Source organism: Daldinia caldariorum (genome assembly GCF_022478825.1).
Source record: "Daldinia caldariorum strain CBS 122874 unplaced genomic scaffold F4812scaffold_1, whole genome shotgun sequence".
NCBI classification, from domain to species: Eukaryota; Fungi; Ascomycota; class Sordariomycetes; order Xylariales; family Hypoxylaceae; genus Daldinia; species Daldinia caldariorum.
Window position 1 is genome coordinate 2,908,395 of NW_025953037.1, and position 21,857 is coordinate 2,930,251.

Sequence of the window (21,857 nt, forward strand, 5' to 3'; positions counted from 1 at the left end):
CCATGACCAGTGGACTGATTACTTCTGCGCGATATTACGGAATCAAACGTTTAATTCTGAATTCCACAAGTAAACTGCTAAGCCAAGTTCATGGTCAACCAGAGCGTAGCCGTACAATACGTGTATGCTGCATTGATCATGTTCGGAGGGTCGGATGATAATGCCTAAGGGATATATCCGACTCCGCCTAGTGTTCGGGGATATGAATTGATACCATTTTCCCCTTCTATTTTGGCTTGGTTGATCAGTGGGTATCAGTAGTACCGTGTAATGGTTCGCGTTTAGGTTTGGTACCTGGCAAGGAACCATGCCAGCCAGTATGCTAATGCTTCATTCGTACCTATGTATGGTCTGCCTTTTTTCGGGCTCTACAGTGAGACGAAGGGCCGAGAAGGTCTAGCCTCCGGCTCCGAACATCGTCACTAGACACCGGTAACGTGAGGCTACCTAAGGTAGACAAGTATACGGCCCCCAATCGAGATGAATATAAAAACTACTCTGCCCTATATTCAAGAGAGTTATTTAAGTCTACTAGCTCATTCTTATTCTTCAACTATTCACTAGTTACTAGTTAATTCTTTATATACTCGCAAGTTGGTTTAACAAGTAGACATCTTCACCACATACCTAACACTAGAAATCAGGTAAATAAGTTGCGACTAACCAATAAGAAAATACAATTTCGATAACCATGCCCGCCAACGTCCTCATCATCGGCGCCGGTATCTGTGGCCCTGCTTTAGCGACGCTGTTACGCCGTTCCGACCCGGAGAATAGAATCACAGTCGTGGAAAGATATCCGGGAATCCGGCATAACGGGTTGCAAATCGACCTTCGAGCATGGGGCGTGCCGATCATGAAGCGGCTTGGACTTATCGAGGCTGTGAAGGAAAAAGTCGTGCACGAGAGCGGCATCACCTTCGTTAATTCCAAGGGCAGGGAATATGGCTTGTTCGGCGCTACAGGCACAGGCACTGGTCGTAGGTGTTCATATTGCTTAAAACGCCCGTTCACCAAATCAAGATACTAATGGTTACGTTACAACTATACTATAGAACAATCTTTCACTAGCGATTTTGAGATTCTCCGTGGCGACCTCTCGGAGATCCTCTACCAAGCTAGTCTCACCGATGTAGACACAAAAACAGGCGATAAAAAAGTGCAGGATGCCCCGGACAGTGAAAACGGACCCGTCAAGTACATCTTTGGCACAACGGTCACGAGGCTAGAACAAGACGATAAAGGTGTGGATGCGACATTCTCGGATGGCCAGACGAGGCGGTACGACCTGGTGGTCGGAGCCGACGGGCAATGGTCGCGAACCCGGCGCATGATGTTCGGGGAGGAGGAAGGGATCGGCATGTTCAAGCGCATGAGGATATACATCGCATACTTCAAGGTTCCCAAGCTGCCCGAAGACGGCGATGTGGCGCGCTTCTACCACGCCGGCCAGGGGCGCAGCATCGCGACGCGCTCGGCCGACCGGCCTTTCACCCAAGTGTACATGATGATGGGCACGGACTCGGAGGAGGTGCGGCGAGGGATCGAGCGGCAGCCGGTCGAGGAGCAGAAGGCCACGTTCGAGAAGATATTCCGGGGCTCCGGGTGGACGATGGACCGCTTCCTCAAGGGGATGGCCGAATCGACCGACTTCTACGCCGACTCGATCGGACAGGTCAAAGCACCTCGCGTGGTTAAGGGCCGCATCGCGCTGCTAGGGGACGCGGGCTACTGCGCGGCGCCGGTGACGGGTATGGGCACGACGGTCTCTCTGATCGGTGCCTGGATACTGGCTGGAGAGCTGGCACGACATAACGGCGACGTACCCGCGGCCTTGGATGCTTACGACGCAAGGATCCGTCCCTACATCGAGGAAGCGCACAAACTCCTGCCTGGTGTACCCAAGATCCATCTGCTGGAGTCGAGCTGGGCTATTGCTCTTTTCCACATTGTCGTGGCAGTTTTCTCGTTCTTTAAAATCGACAAGTTGCTCGCGCGTCTCATGCCTGAGGACAAGGGCGGAATACCGGTTCCGGAGTACCCAGAGCTAAAAGGTGTATATCCTGCGTGAAATATAGATGGATAAGGGGGGATAGAAGAGGAAGAAAACCTGGCAAGGCATCTCTCACATGTGGTAATCAAGGAACTAAGAATGTGTTTGATATCTTGGAAACTAGGCTCGTCGGGCTTCTGGATAATGGTATATGGATGTTTCTAATGTTTTCATTGGGTTGATTAATTGTACATGTATATAGAAAGCAAGCGAGCGATAACTCTTAATATAAATCTCCTATCCAATCTATGATTTCTAATATCATGGGCCCGCGATATAAAATGTTGTTTTCGATCTAGAATTGCCGCAGCCATTCGCACTTGTATAACATTCCCAAGACGAAACTGTGACTGCAGTATGAGCCATTGAGAAACTTTCCTGAGTTTCGAGCAATTTTGACGTTGAGGGTATCTTACTGTAGCAAGTGACTATTGACACCTGCACCTTCGGGCCTCTTCCAGTGAGTTTGTACGCCGCCCCAGCTTTCTTCACTGTAGCCTTCCTGGACCTTGCAAGTTTTGAGGCCCCATACAGTCACGCCAACCATCAAGCAACTCTCAAACATGAAAGCGCAGCTACCTTTACCAACTAAGGTAGGTTTAAGCTCGGCATTAGAAGCGCCCTCGAAGCTCTTAGCATCTGGCCCATGCCCGCTCATAACATTATGCAAGCTCGCACCGCCAGGCAGAAAACCGCCATTCCCTCCCTTTTTCGCGTCGTACTCTCCGGCAATTAGACCCATGAACTCCGACATTGTGTTGCGGTGATACCATGGTGGCCGAAACGTATTCTCGGCTACTAGCCAACGCGGCGGAAAGATAACGAAATCGGCGATAGCTGTGCCAGGATGGTCCGAAAGCGCCGACAGCACTGTGAATATTGAAGGGTCCGGATGGTCGTACGAAATACTTCCAATGGTGTTGAAACGGCCGAGGTCGTACTTGTACGGGTAGTAGTTCCCATGCCAAGCAACAACATCAAATGGTGTATGGGCTTGCTTGGTTTGGAAGAACGAGTTGTTGAATTTGCTAGTAATTACGTATGTGTTAGGGCCTTCAAAAGCGGTAATACCAAAGTCCTCACTGAACGATGCAACAGGAGCTTGGAAGTCACGCGTATTGGCAAGGCAATTCGATCCGATCGGGCCTAGTTCTGGGAGTGTGAAGTGACCCTGGTAAAGTTCGAGTGCGTATCCACGGACTGGACCAGACGGTAGATGGACTTGATACCGAATCCCGCGTGGTATCACACAAATTTCCATGGGTCGGACTAGAAGCCATCCGAGCTCAGTTCTGATATCTAAGACTCCATCTTGAGCGACGATCAGAAGATCACCATCCGCCGAGTAGAAAGCAGAACGCTCATCCATCGATTTCCCCGCGGCATACACGTACATTCCGATGCCTTGCTTCAAAGTTGGATCGCCAGCCCCGGCAAGTAAGCGTAGACCTGAGACGAAGTTGGTCTGCTCGTCGTGGTTGAAAGGATCCCATCGTAATTGATTCGGTATATATTTAAGCTTTGCGGAATCAACTGGATTATTAGACTCCAAAGGGCTATCTTCCGCCGGGGAAAATGGAGGGTGTGCACATGAAGGTAGTATGCGGTACAGCCATGACTGCCGATTCTCATGACGTGGGGCCGTGAACGCAGTCCCGGAGAGCTTCTCAGCGTATAGCCCATATGGAGGTTTCTGAGGGGAGTTTTGACCAATAGGTAAAGCACCCGAGATTGCCTCTGTCCTAATTTAATTATAATGTAAGTAATTGTGGTGAAAAGACGATAGCACGTCGCAGACTTACTCGAAATAAGACCCAAATCCATTTTGATACCGATATTTCTCGGCGAAATCAAAAGTGGTGACAGGCATCGTGAGTTTTCCAAAGGATGTTAGTTCACTGGGTATAGGTTGTTATTGTTGTTGTTGTTGTTGTTGTTGTATGTCTTTCAAAGAGAGTTGATGTCAGGCGTGTCAAATAACATGATTGCTATCAAAGCAACCCGTAGCTGAAAAAAGGGATAGCAGAATCGAATGAGATACTGATCTACGGCTACTGAAGGTAAACTCCGCGGAACTCATAGGAAACTTAAAAGGGGTCATTCCGATGCATACCTAATGTACCGGAGCTGGAGAGTGCGGGTAAAGGACACCGCTAATATCCAGCAATAGCCGCCTAACCCGCTTTATCAACCCCAACTATTGAATATTCCCCACGGTTAGAATCGTGGGGTAGATCGGAAACCGAGCTGGGGTACTGTTCCAATACAACATCAAATTGCTAGTATTACAGGATCAAGTTTGGGTAACAGTTATGCCGGAAATAAATAATAGTCTCTTTCAAGGTGTCAATTACCTCTCAAGTCAGGCCCAAATGCATTAGATACCTGTGATTCTACTAAAGTCTAAAAGCGTAATATTTACATAGGTAGATAGAAACAATGTCTTCAACTTTTTTATAATGGAAACGACTTGTTTATATATTAATAAGCGTCCGACTAATAAATCAACGCCCTAATTCATGCAGATGGAGCTTCTCGAGTATTAGAAAGCTCTAAATTCTCATTATCGTACTCTTCCGAAGATTTAGACCGTCTGTAAGTTAAAATACCAACCAACGTGAAGAGGAAAAAATAAAGCGCTCCGCAGAACATACTAACTCCGAAGTAACCTGCTGAGGTTACCATGATTGCTCCAGCAATGGGAGGTCCAATCAAGAAGCCAACTCCTTGAAAACCTTCAACCAGGCCTATCCTAGCTCCGATTATCTCCGAGTGCGGATTGAGTTCCCGGACTGTTGACGGTATCAGAGAAATCAAACCACCTACGAGAAATCCATAGAGAATTACGAAGACAATTATGCCAGCCAATGTTCTAACTATCCACCAGCAGAATAGTAACACGCATGCCCCAAAAATAGAGAACTGCCACGTAATAAGAGCTGTTGAATATCCGGAAATCCAGTTGAAAAAAATGCGGCCGAGTAAAGACGAAGCGTTTATGCCAGCAAGTAAAGAATCCCCTACTTCTGCAAAGAGTCCTAGCTTCATTTGAACAAAGGTGGGGACAAAATAGAAGGGCACATCGACCCCTATATTCAGGATCAGGGCACAAACACCCAGTATTATGAGCTTCCAGTCGTAAAAGACATCCGAATTGACGGATCGTGAACTTATGTTTCTTTCTAATTGTTGGGACTGCCGAGGCTTTATGAGCAAACACGACGTCAGTAGAAAGACGCCGTTTATAAGAGCAAACGTGCGGCATGTCCATGAAAAGCCGATGCTGTTTTCTAGTTGCCGAAATAAAATAGGGTATATTATGCCACCGACACTCGACCCCGTCATAGAAATTCCTGTCGGTAAAGAGGCTTTTTCCGGTGAGAAATAGGTTTGTACCGCTGCCTGGGACGGAACATACAGAGCACCGGACCCTAGACCTGTCGCAATACCATAGGAGAGAATAATCCAATGGTACTGTCCGGCGAAGCTGGTACACAGCAAGCCAGCAACATTCAGAGCCCCACCCAAGTACATTAAGGATCTGATATAGCCTTTATCGTATAGGGGCCCACTGACGATGCCGAATATACTCGATAAAAACCCTTGAGTAGTCCCGATCCAGGCAATATTGGACGGCGAAAACGAGTCGAGAATATTATGTTCGAAATATGATTGGAAAACACCAAAGCTGTTGCTCAAACCCAGTGTACAGAGCTGTATCAGAAATGAGGCAAGTACTTGAGACCATGCTAACCAGGCGGAACTTGATATCTCGTCTGCTGCCATATCTCGTCCGAATTTTTATGTGGTAACTTGGGTTGAGGATATCGAGATTGCAGTTAAGGCCGTGGAAGTCAAGTCCAAACTCGTTGCAGATAAGTAAACCTACAAGGTTCTTATATCGGGCATCATGGGAAAATTTGTAGTGTACCTAACCGAAGAGCACCAAACTAACATCGTTACAAAGTCACAGAGTAGTGAAAATAAGCTTGTGGAGTCCTGTGCCTCAACTTCGTGTGATACTTCAACAAACGTTACCATTCACAATCAAAGTGCTGTGAATCGGACCATGGGTTAGGTAGGCAGACAATTCAAACAGCCCTTGTTCCCTTCATTGATTTTTTCTTTAGACTGCTTCCCCCTTCACATCAATATTATACTGCAAGGGTGATTAAGACACGTCACATATATTGAAATGAAACCAAAATATAAAGAGATAACTTTGTTGTCCCTTGCGGAACTCTATCCAGGTAGTTGTGCTAACCTTAGATACTGAGCAAGCTCTTTGTCCTTAGGTTGTCTCATCTAGAATCCAGTCACTATTCCAAGAATCACAAGTCTTCGCTACGGAACATCATTCAGCTATTAGATAGTGATTGATAAAAAGCCAGCTCTAGCTTCTTTAAGATACCAATGTAGGTGTAGGTGTAGGAAAATCAAATAACCAAAGAGGTGAGTCAGGCCCAAAGATATAAAGGGTATTAAATACACATCATTGAGAAAGAGCAACAGCAGGTAGTCCTGTACTAAACTAAGAATACGATATGCCTCATTCAAGTGATCCACAGGCTTGTTACCCTTGCAGAGGTGACAAAAGCAAGTATCTCTGATAGGCACATAACTTGGGTTCGACAAAGCATGCCTTACCTTCAACTGTCATACAAGGTAGGTGCTTAGATCTTTAGTAGACGCCTAGATGCCCATTATGTTTAGAAGGTAACTAGCAGCACATGTGTACGATATCACTATTTCTCAATTGGTTTAATGGGCACCCCAGATATCTCTGTAATGCACCTGTAAGTTCCGGTACCTAGTATGGTGAAACAGGCTGTGGTTAATACTTACTACCTCCTATAGCCGCTCCTCAGCCCTAAGCTTATGGGGTGAATTGTTTCAAGAGACCTGGTTTTTCCAAAAATAGTAAAAATACTTGGAAGTTCTCACCAATAAAAGGTATCTAACCTGCCTAGGTACCTTAGACTTTTAGAGTTGACGGTTGATGTAAGTGAGGGGAAAAGGGAAGACTATCAGCAACTTGTGGCTGCACTTGAACGGGAAAATAATTGGAAAATGTAAACCCATCATAATTGATAGACACGGTTTTCGGAGGGGGATTGCTTAATACTAGGTTAGGTACCTACCTCCTACATAACAAGAGTCAAACCCAACACAATTAGTCCGACTTCAGCGACCCAAAAAAATCACACGAGAAATGATATCTTCACACGCAGATTAACATGAAAGTAGTGATAATAATTAATAAATTTAGAGCGATATTTTGGTTACCGTTATACTCATTACGTTTTTAATCCGCCTTAGACCTTGCGTACCTAGTATTTTGTTGCTAATCTAAAATATCAAGAATTTAAAATCGTGGTGTGCGATAGGTTAGGCCTCCTCTTTACATTGCGGCCATAACACCAGCGATACCCGCGGCGGCGGCAGCTGCTAGCACGAAACCTGTCTCTTGTGGGTAGGCGGCTCCACCGTCAGAAGTGGATGAAGAAACGGCAGCCGAACCGGTAGGAGATGGCTCGGAAGAGTCAGTGGGCTCAGACGAGCCGGTTGTCTCGGATGAATTGGTAGTCTCGGTGGTACCAGAGGTTTGGGTCACTACCGTAGTTTGGGTTACGGACGTTTGGGTACCGGTGCCCGAACCCGTAGCGGAATCAGTGTTGGCGCCGCTGCTAACTGATGTATCCGTTTGGATGGTGGGGAGAGCAAACGTATCGGTCCCGGTGGAGACGGCCGATCCCGTACTCGTCACCGTTGAGACTTGAACGGTACCCGTCACTGTTGAGACTTGAGCGGTGCCCGTCTCAGTGGACAGATTAACGGAGGTGTCGGTTTCGATAGATATAACCCCGGTTGCACTTCCATCGGCGGAGGTGGCAGACTCGAGGGGACCGCCGGGGCTTGTTATTACTTCGGTTTGGCGCGCCTTCACATTAGCGTGAGTGGCAGATGCAAGACTGCCTGCCAAGGCGAAAGTGGTGAGAACGTATTTTCCGTACATGATGATTCGGGTTTGGCTAGCTGTAGTGGAAAATATGACCAAATTCTGTAGGTTATTACTAACGACTAAAATGGCGATCTAGGACGATGGGGTTAACGACAGCTGGAAAAGTTAGGCGGGTGCCTCCCAAATATATCTTCGATCCGAAATACTACTTGTCCTTCTTAACACTTCTTAACATGATCCCCATTCGCGAGGCGAGGATCCATTGGGGCAACACGAACTGACGTATGGACCCATCCTTGCATGACGTGGACGTAATCAGGGGTCCACGATTCGCATTTGCAATGCCTCAATTATGTGATATTTTCCTAGGATCGCCAAGCTTAAGAATTCCGGGGTAGCACCAAGCACAACAGCTCTGGGTTGCATCGATTCAGGGAGTTGCCATCAACAGCTTGAGATGTGTCTATCACTCCGTAAACTATTAATATTGACGTACATGTGTGTGCACAGTACGGGTCTGCAGAAGCTGGGCGTTTCATCTAAGGTGCGTCTGGGAGCTCTCAGAGAGGTAATTGGATACGAATGGTATGCAAGGTCAATACGAGTTCAACTACAAGCCTTACCCAGGTACGTGTCTGTGTACCTAACTTACCTGGTATAGGTATGTAAGATCGTGGCTGGGAGGCCAGGGAGGGGCACTTCGTACACCGCCCCCAAAGCTGACTGGTCGTCGAACCCTCGGCTTCGTTTTAAGACAGTTTCCAGATCTAACTCTTAACACTGTGTATGTCTTCGCCGTGTTTCCCGTCCATGGCTGTCACGATGTTACATAGTACAGCATCGAACGAGTTCCGAAGTCCCATACATCCACAAGCCCGGTTCTTAGCTTTGGCAGTAACACGGAATTAATCGGCGGCTCTGCTAGCACTTATATCGCTTGTCAACCGATTTCTTTTATCGATTCTATGCACTTTTTCTACCCCGGCTGCCCGGCTAACTAAAGCACCCATCCGTATCCTGCTGATTCGCAAATCCGTTCGGTGCCCCGATAGCCGGGGATTAGATCCTACGGAACCATGTATCTTTTTTTCTTTTCCACTTTGTAGTACAGCCACGCGACCTAAACCGACCAGGACCGACATCAACTAACACACAGATGGCTAGATCACAGCCCTGATTTCAACTCACCGAGGATCCGTGTGTTCGCCGAATTTACCTAGTATGCTCTCTCCTTATGATACACTTTTAGTCGGCGTATTTGTGTCGAGTCATAGGTATTCGTCGACAGAGATTTTAACTGATACTCAACTCAACCACAATCTAAGCCATCCAACCCTTATATGCTTAGGAAAGAGCATTATGAGTTTTATGAGCTATAATAATTATTATGGTGTCTAACAATAACAGAGCCAATCAGTCGCCAAGCCGCCTACTAGATCGAAATGCAGGAGCCCGAATCTAACACTATCTCTGGACACTTCGATCAAGATCTTGGTTGTACAATTCCAGCCAGGAACTGGTAACTCGAATTTTTATGGTTCATAAGAAATATTATGTCCCCGTTTTACGCTCTATGATTGTAATTGGGGTTATATGTCTCGTAGTATCTCATAGCATATTTCGTGGTTTCCCAGGCCCCCTTTTCCTAACTTAGGATCTTCGGATTTTCTAATAAACGTGGGAAAGGTTTGACGTATCCAACATTTTCGGGAAAACAAAACTCGGTACGTTTAAAGTTAAGTGGTCAATGCACTCGATAGGTTATTTAATGTGCTATATAGGTCCCTGTCATATATGGTACGTAGGTATATGAGTTGGTCAACGTGTCGCGAATGTCTATTGCAGCTGCACTATTTCGCATCTCCCTATTACTCATTTCTTGTCATTGTATTAGTAATAGACTCATAATAAGACTCAATAGTCCATAGACTCGTCCAAACTTGAATGAAAATATCTAGGTACCAAGCTGACATGGAATAAAGGAGTAGATGCATAAGACAGTTCGGTGAACAAGAAGCGTTTGATTATTCTAGAAGACTACCTGGTACTTTCATATGGAGGATCAAGCGTTAGTACGGCTAAAGAAACACCTGGCCAGCCGAGGGGTAGAGTTCTTTCTACGTGAGGTACCTAACCAAGCTACTCCCTTCCCCGACTATAGAACGCCATGCATATCATATCTTGTGTAACACGCCACTATAGACCAGCCGATGAACGTAGGTATATGTATTTGTCAGATAGACATAAGAACCTTGGATGGAACAGCGCACTTGTTTTTCGAGACCATTAATAAGGAAATGTTGGCTACGCGGAATAAGGTCGCAGGGAATGTTTTCATATATTGGCTACCTAGGTAAATCTATCTGCAGCATAATATGATAGTTCTTGAGACTAAAGACGAAATCCTGAAGATATTTCTTACTAGTTAAGATGCTGAGGCGCATCTTTCCGATGAATCCATTATCTCTCCTCTTGGAACTGACGTGAGGCAAGTCGTGCGGTAGAGAGACAGTTGATAGACAAAACACTTAGCCTTGCCGCAACATAGCCGGAGTGCTATCGGATTACTCGGAACTCTTCAGATATTGCACTTGTTCAGCCGCACATGACGTACTCCACGCCATGAATTGCAGTGTTAACGAGCCAAGACTTGATAGCCCTACCTCCTACAGTAGCCAAGTAGATATTAGTGCAGGTAGGCAGCCACAAGCTAGCATATTCCCATGTGAACTAACTAATACTAAGAACTGACAACGCTCTTAGGTTACAATGGAAAATCGATTTAGATCGGGGCTATAAATAGGTAGGTCAGGTACCTAGGATGGTATCATATCATCTACTACATACCTAAAGCCCTATAGCGAATACCAGGTACCTAATATATAGGGCATATCCCCTTCACGTGGCCCCAGGGTAGCTTGACGTGTGTTTGAGAACACCTGACGTCCAATTGCGTTTTGAGGATTGTGGTCGGGCGCTTATAATGAAGATTGCTTGTCGGGCTTAAATAAATCGCCCCTCGTTCTCTGATTAGTCTCTTGGCCCCCCGGTGACTTGATTTCTTAGGTATATACCTCAATTCGTAGATGCCTTAGATAATACCAATTCCCCTTTCCCGGGCTGATGTCCTTCACCTGATGCCCTCCACCGAGCCCGGCTAGGATGGGGGCGCGCCTCAGCAGCCGTCCAGCTGAAGGTCCTGACTCCTTAAGCACACGTCAACGCGGTTTTAGTTCAATTTGTTTTAAGTAGTCTTCGCCCTGAGAATATTATACCCCTGGGCTTTTTTTTCCATGAGACCTTTTCCCCTTTTTACCCGAATCTAGCGCGCCAAGCCATTTTGTTAGGATGTTTAACATCATGAGGCCTCATATATGTTATATATGGTAATATGCAGAGCTTCTATATGTTCGCCCTCGTCCAAGGTTAATTCTATCGCCAGCGTCTTTCCGCAAAGCCGCAGTAGTATATACGTTATTTGTAATGCCTTTTCTTCATAACTCATTACTATGGCTTTTAGTCCTATGGCTACATTTGGCCCAGTGCCAACCGGACATCCGCAACTCGTCAACCGATCTTGTTCCTATTTATCAGCCTCACTTATCGAACCTTAGACAGAACCCTGCGCTCTTCAACCCAGCTCTGGGAGGACAGGATTGGAGGATGTGTTGTAGCTTAGTTGTTAACGAAAGCCTTGTTATCGAAAACAATACGCTCTATATTCGTCCTGGACAAACCTTCTTCGCGGGTACCATCAACGATCTTGAAGAGTTTCCTAGATACCCTTGTGGCGCACAATACAATGGGACCCTATCGGCGCCTCATCAACAATTCTGGATGTCGTACTCTTGGTGTTACAACCATTGCCCAGGATGGCCGGTTACAAGGGCAGACGACCTCGGAAAATGGCTGAAGCCCCTGATTGCATTTATACTGCCGTCGCTTATTTTTTGCCTCAACGTCCCTCGCCGCCGACGGCTTGACCTGCCAATCACATTGTTCTCCGGTGGATTTATCGATATTTCAGACCTGCCCCTTTTTCTCATCAAGGTTCCGCTTGCTTCTTTAATTGTTACGGTAGATATTATCATTTGGACATGCGTCGTGTTCTCGGTGGCCAGTCCGATGATCACATCGGGCATATACGAGGCGCTTCTTGATGCCCGGGTTCTGTCGTATCTGGAAAGTCGGAGCAAGGAAAACACCCTCTCTGCTAAGGAAAAGGCACATACCCTCCTTTCGATCTTGATCGGTAACCTCGATATTAAGGCCTGGCGCTTGAGCAGCCTATTTGTGCACGACGTTCCTGGGGGTATCTTTCGAAGAAAGCCTAGTACTCAATACCTGCAAACAAATCTAGATACTCCTCGATCTTTGGGCTTAATTACGCCAAGCCACTCTCAAGATGCCAGCGCTTCAAATGCGCCAACGGAAGTTACTGTAGCAGGGCGATTTGGACAGTTGTCGTATAGTGTTCAACAACACCGCAGCATCGTTGCTATTAAGTGGCGGCTGTTAGCCATGTTAGACTCGCAAATCAGTTTCGGTACTTCAGTCGGCGCCCCAGTTCTATTTTATATCGCATCGTTCATTTGGTCGGTGTATGAAGTTAATCAGGAATTAGGCTCTTAGTAAGTTGACATCTGGCACATCATTCGTGACCCTAAACACGTCAAATTCCGAATCATTAATACTTGACAATAGTGTAACTGCACATCAATTGGCAGCTGGAATGTTTTGGATGACGATACCTCACGTCGCTCTTGTTAGTTGCCTACTCCTCGCCGGTAACAATCCAAATATCTGGCAAAATGCGGTTGCCGGGTCCTTACTTACGTCCGACCCGGTTACCCCTATAAATTCACCGAGACTGGTCGACAGCGATCTAGAGTCAGATCTCAGCGGAGTTCAAAATCATGATGGTCAAGAGTTTACTTCCAAAGATCCAAAGGCGATCAGATATACCAGATCAGTTATATCTAGATTTGTGAATCGCATCTTTGGATTGGCATATAAGGAATCTAGATTCAAACCGGCGTGGATGTGGAATAGGGGATCAAACAAGGCCATGTGGATAGGGAAGCTTGCTGAAGAATACCCATATCTCCGAGGTATGCGCGAAGAAGTATTAGACAAAAGCTTCAAAAAGGATCTGTGGACTTCGGGGTTTTACGGGTTCATCCTTTACTTCGTACCCACGTTCTTCAGCGTGCTAGTCAGGTACGGTCTTCATCACGGAGTATCCTCTACGATCATCTACTAACAATCTTCAAGCTATACTACTCCTCAACCTGGATTCGGATGTCGCTCGCTTCTAGTATTTGCCTACGGCGTATCGCAACTAATCCTTCAGTTATTATGGCTGATACGTTGGTATTTCTCTAAGCGTGGTACACAAGAAAAGAGCAATAACACCTTGTATACCGTGGTAAAGTCAGCCTCAATCTATCTATGGTATTTCTTTTTCCTGTTTGCGATCTTTCTTGGAGCTTTCACTAGTATCGGCGGGACAAGTAAGTCAAGCATGCCCAGGTATACCAACTTTGACTATTATAACGGTTGCTAATATTTACCTAGTATTCGTACTGACGAATGTCTTGACCAATTGTTTCTGTGCACTTCCAGTATGTCAATCCGGGGACCTTTCAAAGGACATACTAATAATATTACCTGCCTTACAGGCTAAGTACTGGATAGACCGTTGGACAAACCCCGACGCACTCATATTCGTCGATGATTCTACGTGGGAACAACTATATTACGCTGAGAAGTGGTGGTTCCCGGCTGGAGTAGTAGGTGTGGTTTTCATGACGATAGTTGCATATATCGGATGGTGGTATCAACGGAGTTTGCGCCAGCGCTACTGCGACTTGGTAGACAAGATTGACCATATTAGCGAGTTGGAGTTTGAAGCCGAAGAAGGATCAGATACCGATGTTAGACATACTGGGCAGCCTCTCACCGGTACGTTCTATCGTCTTTAATAATTTGGTTTTTTTTTTAAAAAAAAAAAGAAAAGAAGAAAAATAACTTATAAGAATCAAGCACGCTTAGGTTTGATGCAGTCTCTAGGCTTATAATAAAAGTTTTTTTTTAATACTGTCACCTTGGAATAAGAGCAGCAGTATGGTACCAGGTACCTACCTACCTAGGTACTTGTTATAGCAGCACCAACAAACAAGCTACCATCACTAATGTGACCATCTACCTAAGATACCCGGTACCTTACCTTGCCTTAGGTACTTGTACTTATTCTCATAGCCCCATAATCCTCCAAGTGCTCCTGCCTGGTGAAAGGGGGAGGAGGTTCATGATAGTTATCTATACCAGCTTATCCAAGGTGGTGTTTCAAACAAGATACCGCGATGGAGAGAACACGTAAAGAGGGAGTAACTCAGGTTAGATACCCAATATAGTAACGCGTTTCTGGCGCGTCACAGGATCAGTGAACTACGCAGGCTACCTACTTGTCTACACACCGCTGAACAAGTCTAAACTAAGACACGGTTTTGAATGCGATCGTCTTGATTGCGCGAATGCCAAAAATAACGGTTCCTAAGATTCGTACCTAAGCTTGGTATTGTATTATTCTCCTTTCTCTTTTATTATACGTTGACTAACTCCTAGGTACAGGTACTGAATAGGTACCCATTACTTGAGCCATCTAAGGCAGGGTATATCCACCGTCAATTATCAAATCCGCACCTAGAAATTATCAGTAAGAGCGTTGAGCACCTGGCATAAAATTAGGTAGGGACCAACCTGTTACATAACTGCTAGCATCGCTCGCTAAGAAGACGTATGCGCCCTTGAGTTCGGATGGCTTGCAAAACCTACGACCGGGAACCAGCTCGATCCACTTGCTTCTCCATTCCTGAGGATGAACGTCGAGCACTGCACGACCCATTAGACATGGAGTTTACTATCGATATGAAATGTCTCTTGACTTACTTTCCGTTTCGATGAAACCCTGTTATGGAATGTGGTTAATACAATACCTAATTCAGATCTGGTTCAAGGCTCAGATATGACTGTAAGATGACGTACCGGCGAAACATTATTAACCCTTGCGAAATCTACCCATTCCACAGCTAGGGATTTCCCCAGATGCACGAGAGCAGCCTTACTCGCGTTGTAAGCAGCTTGCTTTTGCGGAATGTTAACAAGGGTCGCCGACACCGACCCCGTAAATATGATAGAGCCCCGGTGCGGCGGTCCGTCGGCCTTCAACTGCTTCTCGAACACGCGCGCGGCAGCTTGCGCCGCCCAGAACGCTCCGTTCACGTTGACGTCGAATAAGTCGCGGAACTTGTCCTCGGGGTACTCTAAAGCGGCGATGTTCGCGGCAACTCCCGCGTTCGCTACCAGAATGTCTAGCCGGCCGGCACCCACCTCTTCGGTGACTTTGTTCACGACGGCTTCGATTTCGGCCTGCGAGCGCACATCGCACTTATACGCTTTGACGAGCCGACCCCCGTTAGCGGCGGAGACTTGCGCCGCTATTTCGTCTGCTTCTTTGGGTGGCGTGCTCGAGTAGGTTATTGCCACCTTTGCGCCGGCCTCACAGAGTCCTCGTGCAACCTCGAGCCCAATTCCACGGCAGCCTCCGGTGACGAGAGCGGTCTTTCCCGTAAGATCGAAGTGCGTCAGCACTGGGGCATCTGGATTGGGGTGAGGTGCGAGAACCATATTGGACTATATGTTAGGCAAGACTTGGAGCAAAATGCGTGTGAAATATGACAAGTTTCTATTAAAATAGAAGTTACATTATCCGTGGTCTGGAAGATCCCATTTTAAGGGGGGTAGGTATCGGATGAAGACTCAAGTCTGGAAGCGCTCGGCTTCTACATCATACCGAACCCCAGACTATTTCTCGATCCCCTCCAATGAAAAGACTTGCGCACCAAGGCGATTGTCGGGTAGGGTGGGACTTGCAAACTCTCCTTGTGAATCCACACCACAGCGGCGCCGAAGTTAACGAACCTATGCGCGGGGTTAATATACGACTAGCTACAAAGAGGTAAGACTTCATAAGAAGCATCATCCCAGTTGCCTGGAAAGTAACAAGGTTCAATAGACTTATGTGTGCATATACCTATGAGGTATCTACCTAATCCTGCATCGTATTACCAACCTACCGACCTGACATCAGCTACAAGTAACATACCTTATTTTATTATTCGTAAGAGTTAAATTTCCGACTACATAGTAACCAAAATTATACAGATAATGATACAGTCAAGGCCATATTAATAATAAAGCACTTTATAGTTGGGACGCGTATCTTACACATTCCGGCCGGTTTGATGTTCGCTTAGATGCCAGCTCCGTCTCACGTCTCTTAAACCTCGCCAGTACCGCACGGTCCTCGAACAAGATCTAGACGGCGTTGTAAAATCCGAATCCTTCCATTGGATTTTGAACATCAAACTCAACAAGCACTGCTATCACGTTTCTCGCTAAAGCAGATATATATCAATTATACCTTATATAAAATAAAAGAACGTGAATATTATAGGAGAGGGTCTATACTAAGGTAATAACTGGACTAGATTTTACTTTTTAGGAGTGGGATAAATATGGTTCCGTCTAGTTTATTGTTGACAAGCCAACAACTTCTGTTCTAGTACCGAACTCCAAAGGCCACCAAATTTAATAGTAGACTTCCCCTTTCCGTTATAATGCAGTGTGTCAGAGGATCTAGGTAAATCACATTCTATATGCCTTGTAGCTGTTGTCGACCGGCTTGTGATACTCCGACAGCCCCTTGTTCCAGCGGACGAGCTTGTCGGTCGACTCCGAGGCCGTCGGCTTGCCCGCCTCGTACATGGAGTCCAGCCGGGCCAGGGCCTCGTCGTTGCCGTTGCGCCGCTTCCGCCACACGCACCGGAGGATCAGGATGATCAGGATGATGAGCACTAGGCCGCCTCCACCGCCGGCAATACCCGCGACCGCGGCCACGGGTAAGTTGCCGATCATTCCGCTATTCCCGTTATCGACCGCCTGCGCCTGCGTGATAGTGTTGCTCTGGGAATTGGCGATGCTGCTTTGAGCAGCGGCAGCGGCTTCCTGGGGAAGCGGCGTGACTTGGGCCGCGGGGGTTGTTGAGGAAAGTTGCGTAGGAGGGTCTAGTGTACTACTGGTTGCCTCGGGGATATTGAGACTCGTGGCCACGCTCTCGAGGATAGAGGTAGACGGGTCAGCAGCGGGGCTTGACGGTGTGGCGGCGGGGCTCGATGGCTTGGTGGATGTCACAAGTGTGGTTGGTGGTGGCGGCGGCGGCGCCAATGTTGTCGAGATGGACGTTTCGGAGGATGGCGAGGGTGAGGGTGAGGATGAGGATGGGGATGAGGGCGAGGGCGAGGGTGTATTTGGTGGATTAGTAGCCGATGTTATAGTCGGCTTAGGGCTACTAGTCGACTTAGGACTAACAGTCGTCTCCGACGCATCGGGAGTTGCATCGGGAGTCGCAACATCTGTGTTTTCAGCAGCACCGGGATTGAGAGCAATTGCCGTAGTCTGAACGGGTGATTTCGGCAACCCTGTAATAGAAGGCTTTTGAGTATTAGTGCTAGTAGGTTCTTGGATCTGCGGCTGCTCATCGTCCTTGTCCCCCTCATCGTCGTCGTCTTCGTCGTCGTCGCCATCACCTTTGTCCCTCAAATTTCCGGGAGTAGGTGTTGCTCTTATTTCGCCATCTGAAGTCGAAATGGAGGTTGCAGTTGCAGTTACACTTGTGCTAGCTTCAGAAGTGGTTTTCTGCTTTGCGTCCCCAGCATCCTCTGTTGGGTTTAATATCTGCGAATTCTGATCGTTGCCGCCGTCGTTGTTCCCACCCAAAAGGCCTCCGCGCAGTCCTCCCAAAGCACTACCCAAACCGTCCAAAAGGCCCGCCATTGTAGAATAATAATAGTAATAATATAAAACTGAACACCAGGTCCAAAGAAAAAAAAAGATTAATAAGAAAAGAAATATTGCGATGCTATCACCAGGATTGTCGCATCGAATAATCGTTGCTTAAGTTACAGAAGAAAGGTTGAGATGACCTGGAAAAGGTTTCCCATCTCGAAACCCGGGGAATGGGGACTTCATCCAGGAAATATGAGAAAAACGTCGCGCTAACACGCTCCCGATAAACCCTCGGAAGAGGCTTGGTCTGAAGTCATGATTCAATCTCTGGCACGGCCTCAGTTTCATGTTCCCTGGCAAACCCATCCCTGGCTTGGTGTTTCGCGCCGAGAAGGGATTGATCTACGCTTGATCCACAAATTGTAACCCCCGGGTTGAGCTGTGCATACCACGCACGCAGCCACAGCATACGACAGGTCCTGCATTGGGACCCCTAGTCGATCAAACTCCATCACGTATTTATGGGATCATTTTGTTTCCTCCACGACATCATCATAGCCAGCCAGTCAGAGCGTTCGAAGTTGTTTTCCGGTATGAAGCAAAGCCCCTTTTGATCATGGGTATGCGACAAGAACGAAGCCAACTACGTATTCTCAACATCATCGGGATAACGGCAAGTTGGCTGTTGAGAATGTTGAAGTTTTCCATAACTTCCAAGTTACCTGTTAATTAACGGCTAATTAACATCAGGTCTTATGTTAGGTTCCGAATTAGTTATTGCTTTGACTACCTTTCTTCAGGTCCCTGAATCCAAGTTCTCGGCTCTACGTAACAACTTCGTAGCCTACCTAAATTCAAGCTGGTTTAAAACAATCATAAGAGCATCTAATATGGTTAATAGAATTAATTAATGCAGGTACCTATCCATGACAACATTTACTCTCAAGTAGCGTTTAACGCGGAGGCCTCTTAGTGAGCTTCTGTTGTGGAGATATCCACCGCATTGGCGACCTTTGGCGACCATTGGATCTATCTTCGTGGGGCTTCTCTCAGATGGGGACTTCTTCAGCGGCAAAGAGTACAATGCAATCATGGAAGAAACGGAAGGGTGTTTCTCTTAGAACAGTGATACCTGGGCACTTACTGCTAGACATGAATAAAATTCAGGGGGTTGGATGGGAATGTAAATTGCATGATGATAGTTAGTTGTCTAAGCCGGTGTTAATGTTTTGATACCATGCTTGGTATATGTGATATGTCCTTAGTGAGATCTCCGGCGACTTGATCCCGTAACTTCCGCCATCCTCGGCCGTTCTGCCGAAAGATCGGTTCCGCTACAGGGCTCTTTTCCAACGAACACAAATTGGTAGAGCAGGCATACGAGGTACCGTACATTAATATTATTAAAAGTATTCTCGTTTTGAAATTATCAGCTAGTCATATTTTATCAAATACATTATAACTCGTAACTATTTTCTAAGTTGTATGTTCAACTGATCTTGCGTGGGAACCCTCCTCCGAATGTTTTCATCAAACTTGCCCCCGCCAAATATACTTGGGTATAGCAATCTAGTATGGCGCTTGGTAGTATAAATTGAACGTCTGGAGCCACTGGCTAGGTCTAACAGTCATCTTTCCTAGTGCTCTGCTGTCATACTCACTACCCATCACCTTCTGCTCGAGCCACGTTTCCGCCTCCGACAGATGGCAATTGATATCCCGTTCCACTTGGACACTGCTGAAGCCATGTCTTCCTGCCCACTCGATGAAAACAAAAAATCGCTTCAAATGTGTCAGTGATTGGAAGGGCAGCACAATATCCAAATAGGTTCCTAGCGTCAGATCTTTATCTCTACCCATGGCTAAAACGTTCTCTATAAATATTTCTTGGTTGAATAGTTGGTTGTTTATACTAGTTATTCTGCCATACCTCGGTAGCTCATAACGGGTCATGTATATCGCTATTGTTAGGACGGAAAGGTTTGCGTGTGTCTTAAGGTAGTCGATAGTATGCTGCCAATGAACATGCGGCACGGCATCGGATGATTTCGAGGGGTCATCCTTCCCAAACGGCGGGCATACTAACTCAAAATAACGAAGGTGAGATAGTGTATCCGGTCTCAGAGATTTTGTGATGAATGTGGAGGTTTCGAGCCCAGCCAAGAGAGGTGAGCGGCTCGTCCAAAGCCCCACGATTGGCATGATAACGACACGGTTTTGCGAGTAGAAAATAACCCGAGCAGTTTCGTACACGGCCCGATTAACTAGGAACAAGGCTTGCGGCGGACGCCAGCATCGGCAGCGGGAAGAGTAACAGGAAGGCTTGCGCATGCAAAAAGCACCAAGCTCGTTGTGGTTATCTGCACAAGCTCGAAATACATCGCTGCAGTAGTGGTCCTTAGACAAGTTATCAAGAGGGTACTCGTAGTAAAAACCACGCTGTAGAGCCCACCGGACTTCCTTACTAGGGGTGACCAGATCCGTGTATTTGAGGATTGCCTGCTTGAGCTCCTGGGGAAGATCGAGAAATCGAAAAGGCGAATCTGGAACAGTAGGGGATTTGTACGACGCCGTGATGGCGGCTTGTCGGGCCATAGAATAAAGGTTGTATTTGTCCCCACCAAGACTCATTGCGCAGTCGCGAAGACTGCCAGGTGCATTGAAAAGAGGTGCTAGCACGTCAGGGATGATACTCGTTTGCGAATATATTTCACAGGAAAGATGTAGCCTAAGCTTCTGCGGATCCGAGTGCGCAAGAACATGCTCTGCTGCTCGTTTCCATGCAGCAATGCGACTTTTCAGTATAGGTTCGACCTTTATACCCTCCAAGATATAGCTTCGAGGGCAGTAGCCTTCGGGCAGGTCGAGTTGTACGTATAAGTTGGTCAGCTTACTGCAAGCGTAGGGGGTAATGTTGCTGAGAATGCGGAGGCCCTCATCCATATCATCGTAGGGAACAAGCACGCGGTTTTCAGAGTAGACCACGGCGCTAACTTCAGCGTAGATAGCCCTACAAGTCTGAAGGAGTCGGAATGTAAAATGAAGCCTATTACACCAATCGCAAGCGTCATTTTTTAAGGTGTAGGCCTCATGATGTATGTCCTCGAGCTCATCATGGCGTCGAGCGAGTGAGTATAGATATATGGATTCACCACTGAAGAGACCTGCATAATCATAGATTCGCCGACGGACCGGTGCCGGGAGATCGAGGAACGTTTTGTTATGGGTACAGCTCGCCAACCCAAACCACTGGCATATTCTTCCCTGGTGCATGACCTTCCTGTGAGTCTTCGCCTTGGGAACGTCGGCCGACAGCTACCTATACAGTATTTATGATCAGGGGAATCTTGAAAGGGAACACGTCAGTGCAGCTTCAAGCCATGTTGAATTTATCGGGTACGGCGCAGCCACAAGGGGACGGACGTTGGGCACCCAAGGATCTGGGACCAGACACGGCGGTCAGGGTAACAAGCCACAAGACCTATGCTCTAAAAGATGATACCCTTAAGGATATATACTAATATACCAGGTACATTATACGTTTGTCGTAAAGGCAGGTAGTTATGCTCTTTACCGGCGCTAAGTGAGAGAAGCTCCACTTTTTATGGTCTTAAGAAGGGATATTTAAGGTAGTGATATTAAATTCACGAGAGTACCTAACCTAAGATAGAGCCTCTTAAGGTATTGTACCTATGGCGGCGGTCAGTTCTTCGTTTTGCAGGGTTACCTTAGGTACCTGGGCACACAAAATACTGAAGAGTCTTTACCCAATAAGTTATCGACAGATGGCAGCTGAGGACCACGACCCCAACTCATGAGGGGCTTTCACCAACTATCAAAATAACCAAGCAGCTCAAGATTTGGTTATGGTGGAGACCGAAGAATAGGTTCTTGGCATGAAAGAGGCATAGATAACTAATACCTCCTAAACATGTAGAACTTCGATCAAGTTCAAGGTATCAAATTTATGTTGTTGGACTAGGTACCTAGTAC

General features: G+C 46.7%; 8 protein-coding genes across 8 annotated transcripts; 2 read left to right on the top strand and 6 right to left on the bottom strand.

The window, feature by feature from the left end:
* The first annotated feature begins 203 nt into the window (after window positions 1-203).
* On the top strand, window positions 204-2,227 carry F4812DRAFT_410942 (FAD/NAD(P)-binding domain-containing protein). Its single transcript, XM_047932577.1, has 2 exons — window positions 204-980; window positions 1,056-2,227. The coding sequence occupies exons 1-2, from the start codon at window positions 692-694 to the stop codon at window positions 2,069-2,071; spliced, it is 1,305 nt and encodes a 434-aa protein (XP_047795249.1). The 5' UTR covers window positions 204-691; the 3' UTR covers window positions 2,072-2,227.
* F4812DRAFT_410943 (Homogentisate 1,2-dioxygenase) lies at window positions 2,228-4,204 on the bottom strand. The gene is made up of 2 exons (XM_047932578.1): window positions 3,856-4,204; window positions 2,228-3,795 (listed from the first exon to the last, which is right to left on the bottom strand). Exons 1-2 carry the CDS (start codon window positions 3,921-3,923, stop codon window positions 2,466-2,468), a joined length of 1,398 nt encoding a protein of 465 aa, XP_047795250.1. The 5' UTR covers window positions 3,924-4,204; the 3' UTR covers window positions 2,228-2,465.
* Window positions 4,205-4,570: 366 nt separating this feature from the next.
* F4812DRAFT_454753 (MFS general substrate transporter) lies at window positions 4,571-5,839 on the bottom strand (the record flags this gene model as incomplete). The annotated part of the gene is made up of 1 exon (XM_047936696.1): window positions 4,571-5,839. One exon carries the CDS (start codon window positions 5,837-5,839, stop codon window positions 4,571-4,573), a length of 1,269 nt encoding a protein of 422 aa, XP_047795251.1.
* Window positions 5,840-7,194: 1,355 nt separating this feature from the next.
* F4812DRAFT_410945 (uncharacterized protein) lies at window positions 7,195-8,600 on the bottom strand. The gene has a single exon (XM_047932579.1). It carries the CDS (start codon window positions 8,067-8,069, stop codon window positions 7,455-7,457), a length of 615 nt encoding a protein of 204 aa, XP_047795252.1. The 5' UTR covers window positions 8,070-8,600; the 3' UTR covers window positions 7,195-7,454.
* A 2,468-nt stretch (window positions 8,601-11,068) lies between these two features.
* F4812DRAFT_410949 (uncharacterized protein) lies at window positions 11,069-14,393 on the top strand. The gene is made up of 5 exons (XM_047932580.1): window positions 11,069-12,646; window positions 12,720-13,235; window positions 13,290-13,528; window positions 13,593-13,639; window positions 13,697-14,393. The coding sequence occupies exons 1-5, from the start codon at window positions 11,499-11,501 to the stop codon at window positions 13,997-13,999; spliced, it is 2,253 nt and encodes a 750-aa protein (XP_047795253.1). The 5' UTR covers window positions 11,069-11,498; the 3' UTR covers window positions 14,000-14,393.
* On the bottom strand, window positions 14,394-15,861 carry F4812DRAFT_410950 (NAD(P)-binding protein). Its single transcript, XM_047932581.1, has 4 exons — window positions 15,063-15,861; window positions 14,967-14,985; window positions 14,778-14,909; window positions 14,394-14,720 (listed from the first exon to the last, which is right to left on the bottom strand). Exons 1-4 carry the CDS (start codon window positions 15,702-15,704, stop codon window positions 14,680-14,682), a joined length of 834 nt encoding a protein of 277 aa, XP_047795254.1. The 5' UTR covers window positions 15,705-15,861; the 3' UTR covers window positions 14,394-14,679.
* A 530-nt stretch (window positions 15,862-16,391) lies between these two features.
* On the bottom strand, window positions 16,392-18,060 carry F4812DRAFT_32609 (uncharacterized protein). Its single transcript, XM_047931517.1, has one exon. The coding sequence runs from the start codon at window positions 17,910-17,912 to the stop codon at window positions 16,725-16,727; it is 1,188 nt and encodes a 395-aa protein (XP_047795255.1). The 5' UTR covers window positions 17,913-18,060; the 3' UTR covers window positions 16,392-16,724.
* A 1,191-nt stretch (window positions 18,061-19,251) lies between these two features.
* Window positions 19,252-21,594, bottom strand: F4812DRAFT_410959 (uncharacterized protein). Its single transcript, XM_047932582.1, has one exon. It carries the CDS (start codon window positions 21,135-21,137, stop codon window positions 19,434-19,436), a length of 1,704 nt encoding a protein of 567 aa, XP_047795256.1. The 5' UTR covers window positions 21,138-21,594; the 3' UTR covers window positions 19,252-19,433.
* Between the last annotated feature and the right edge of the window lie 263 nt (window positions 21,595-21,857).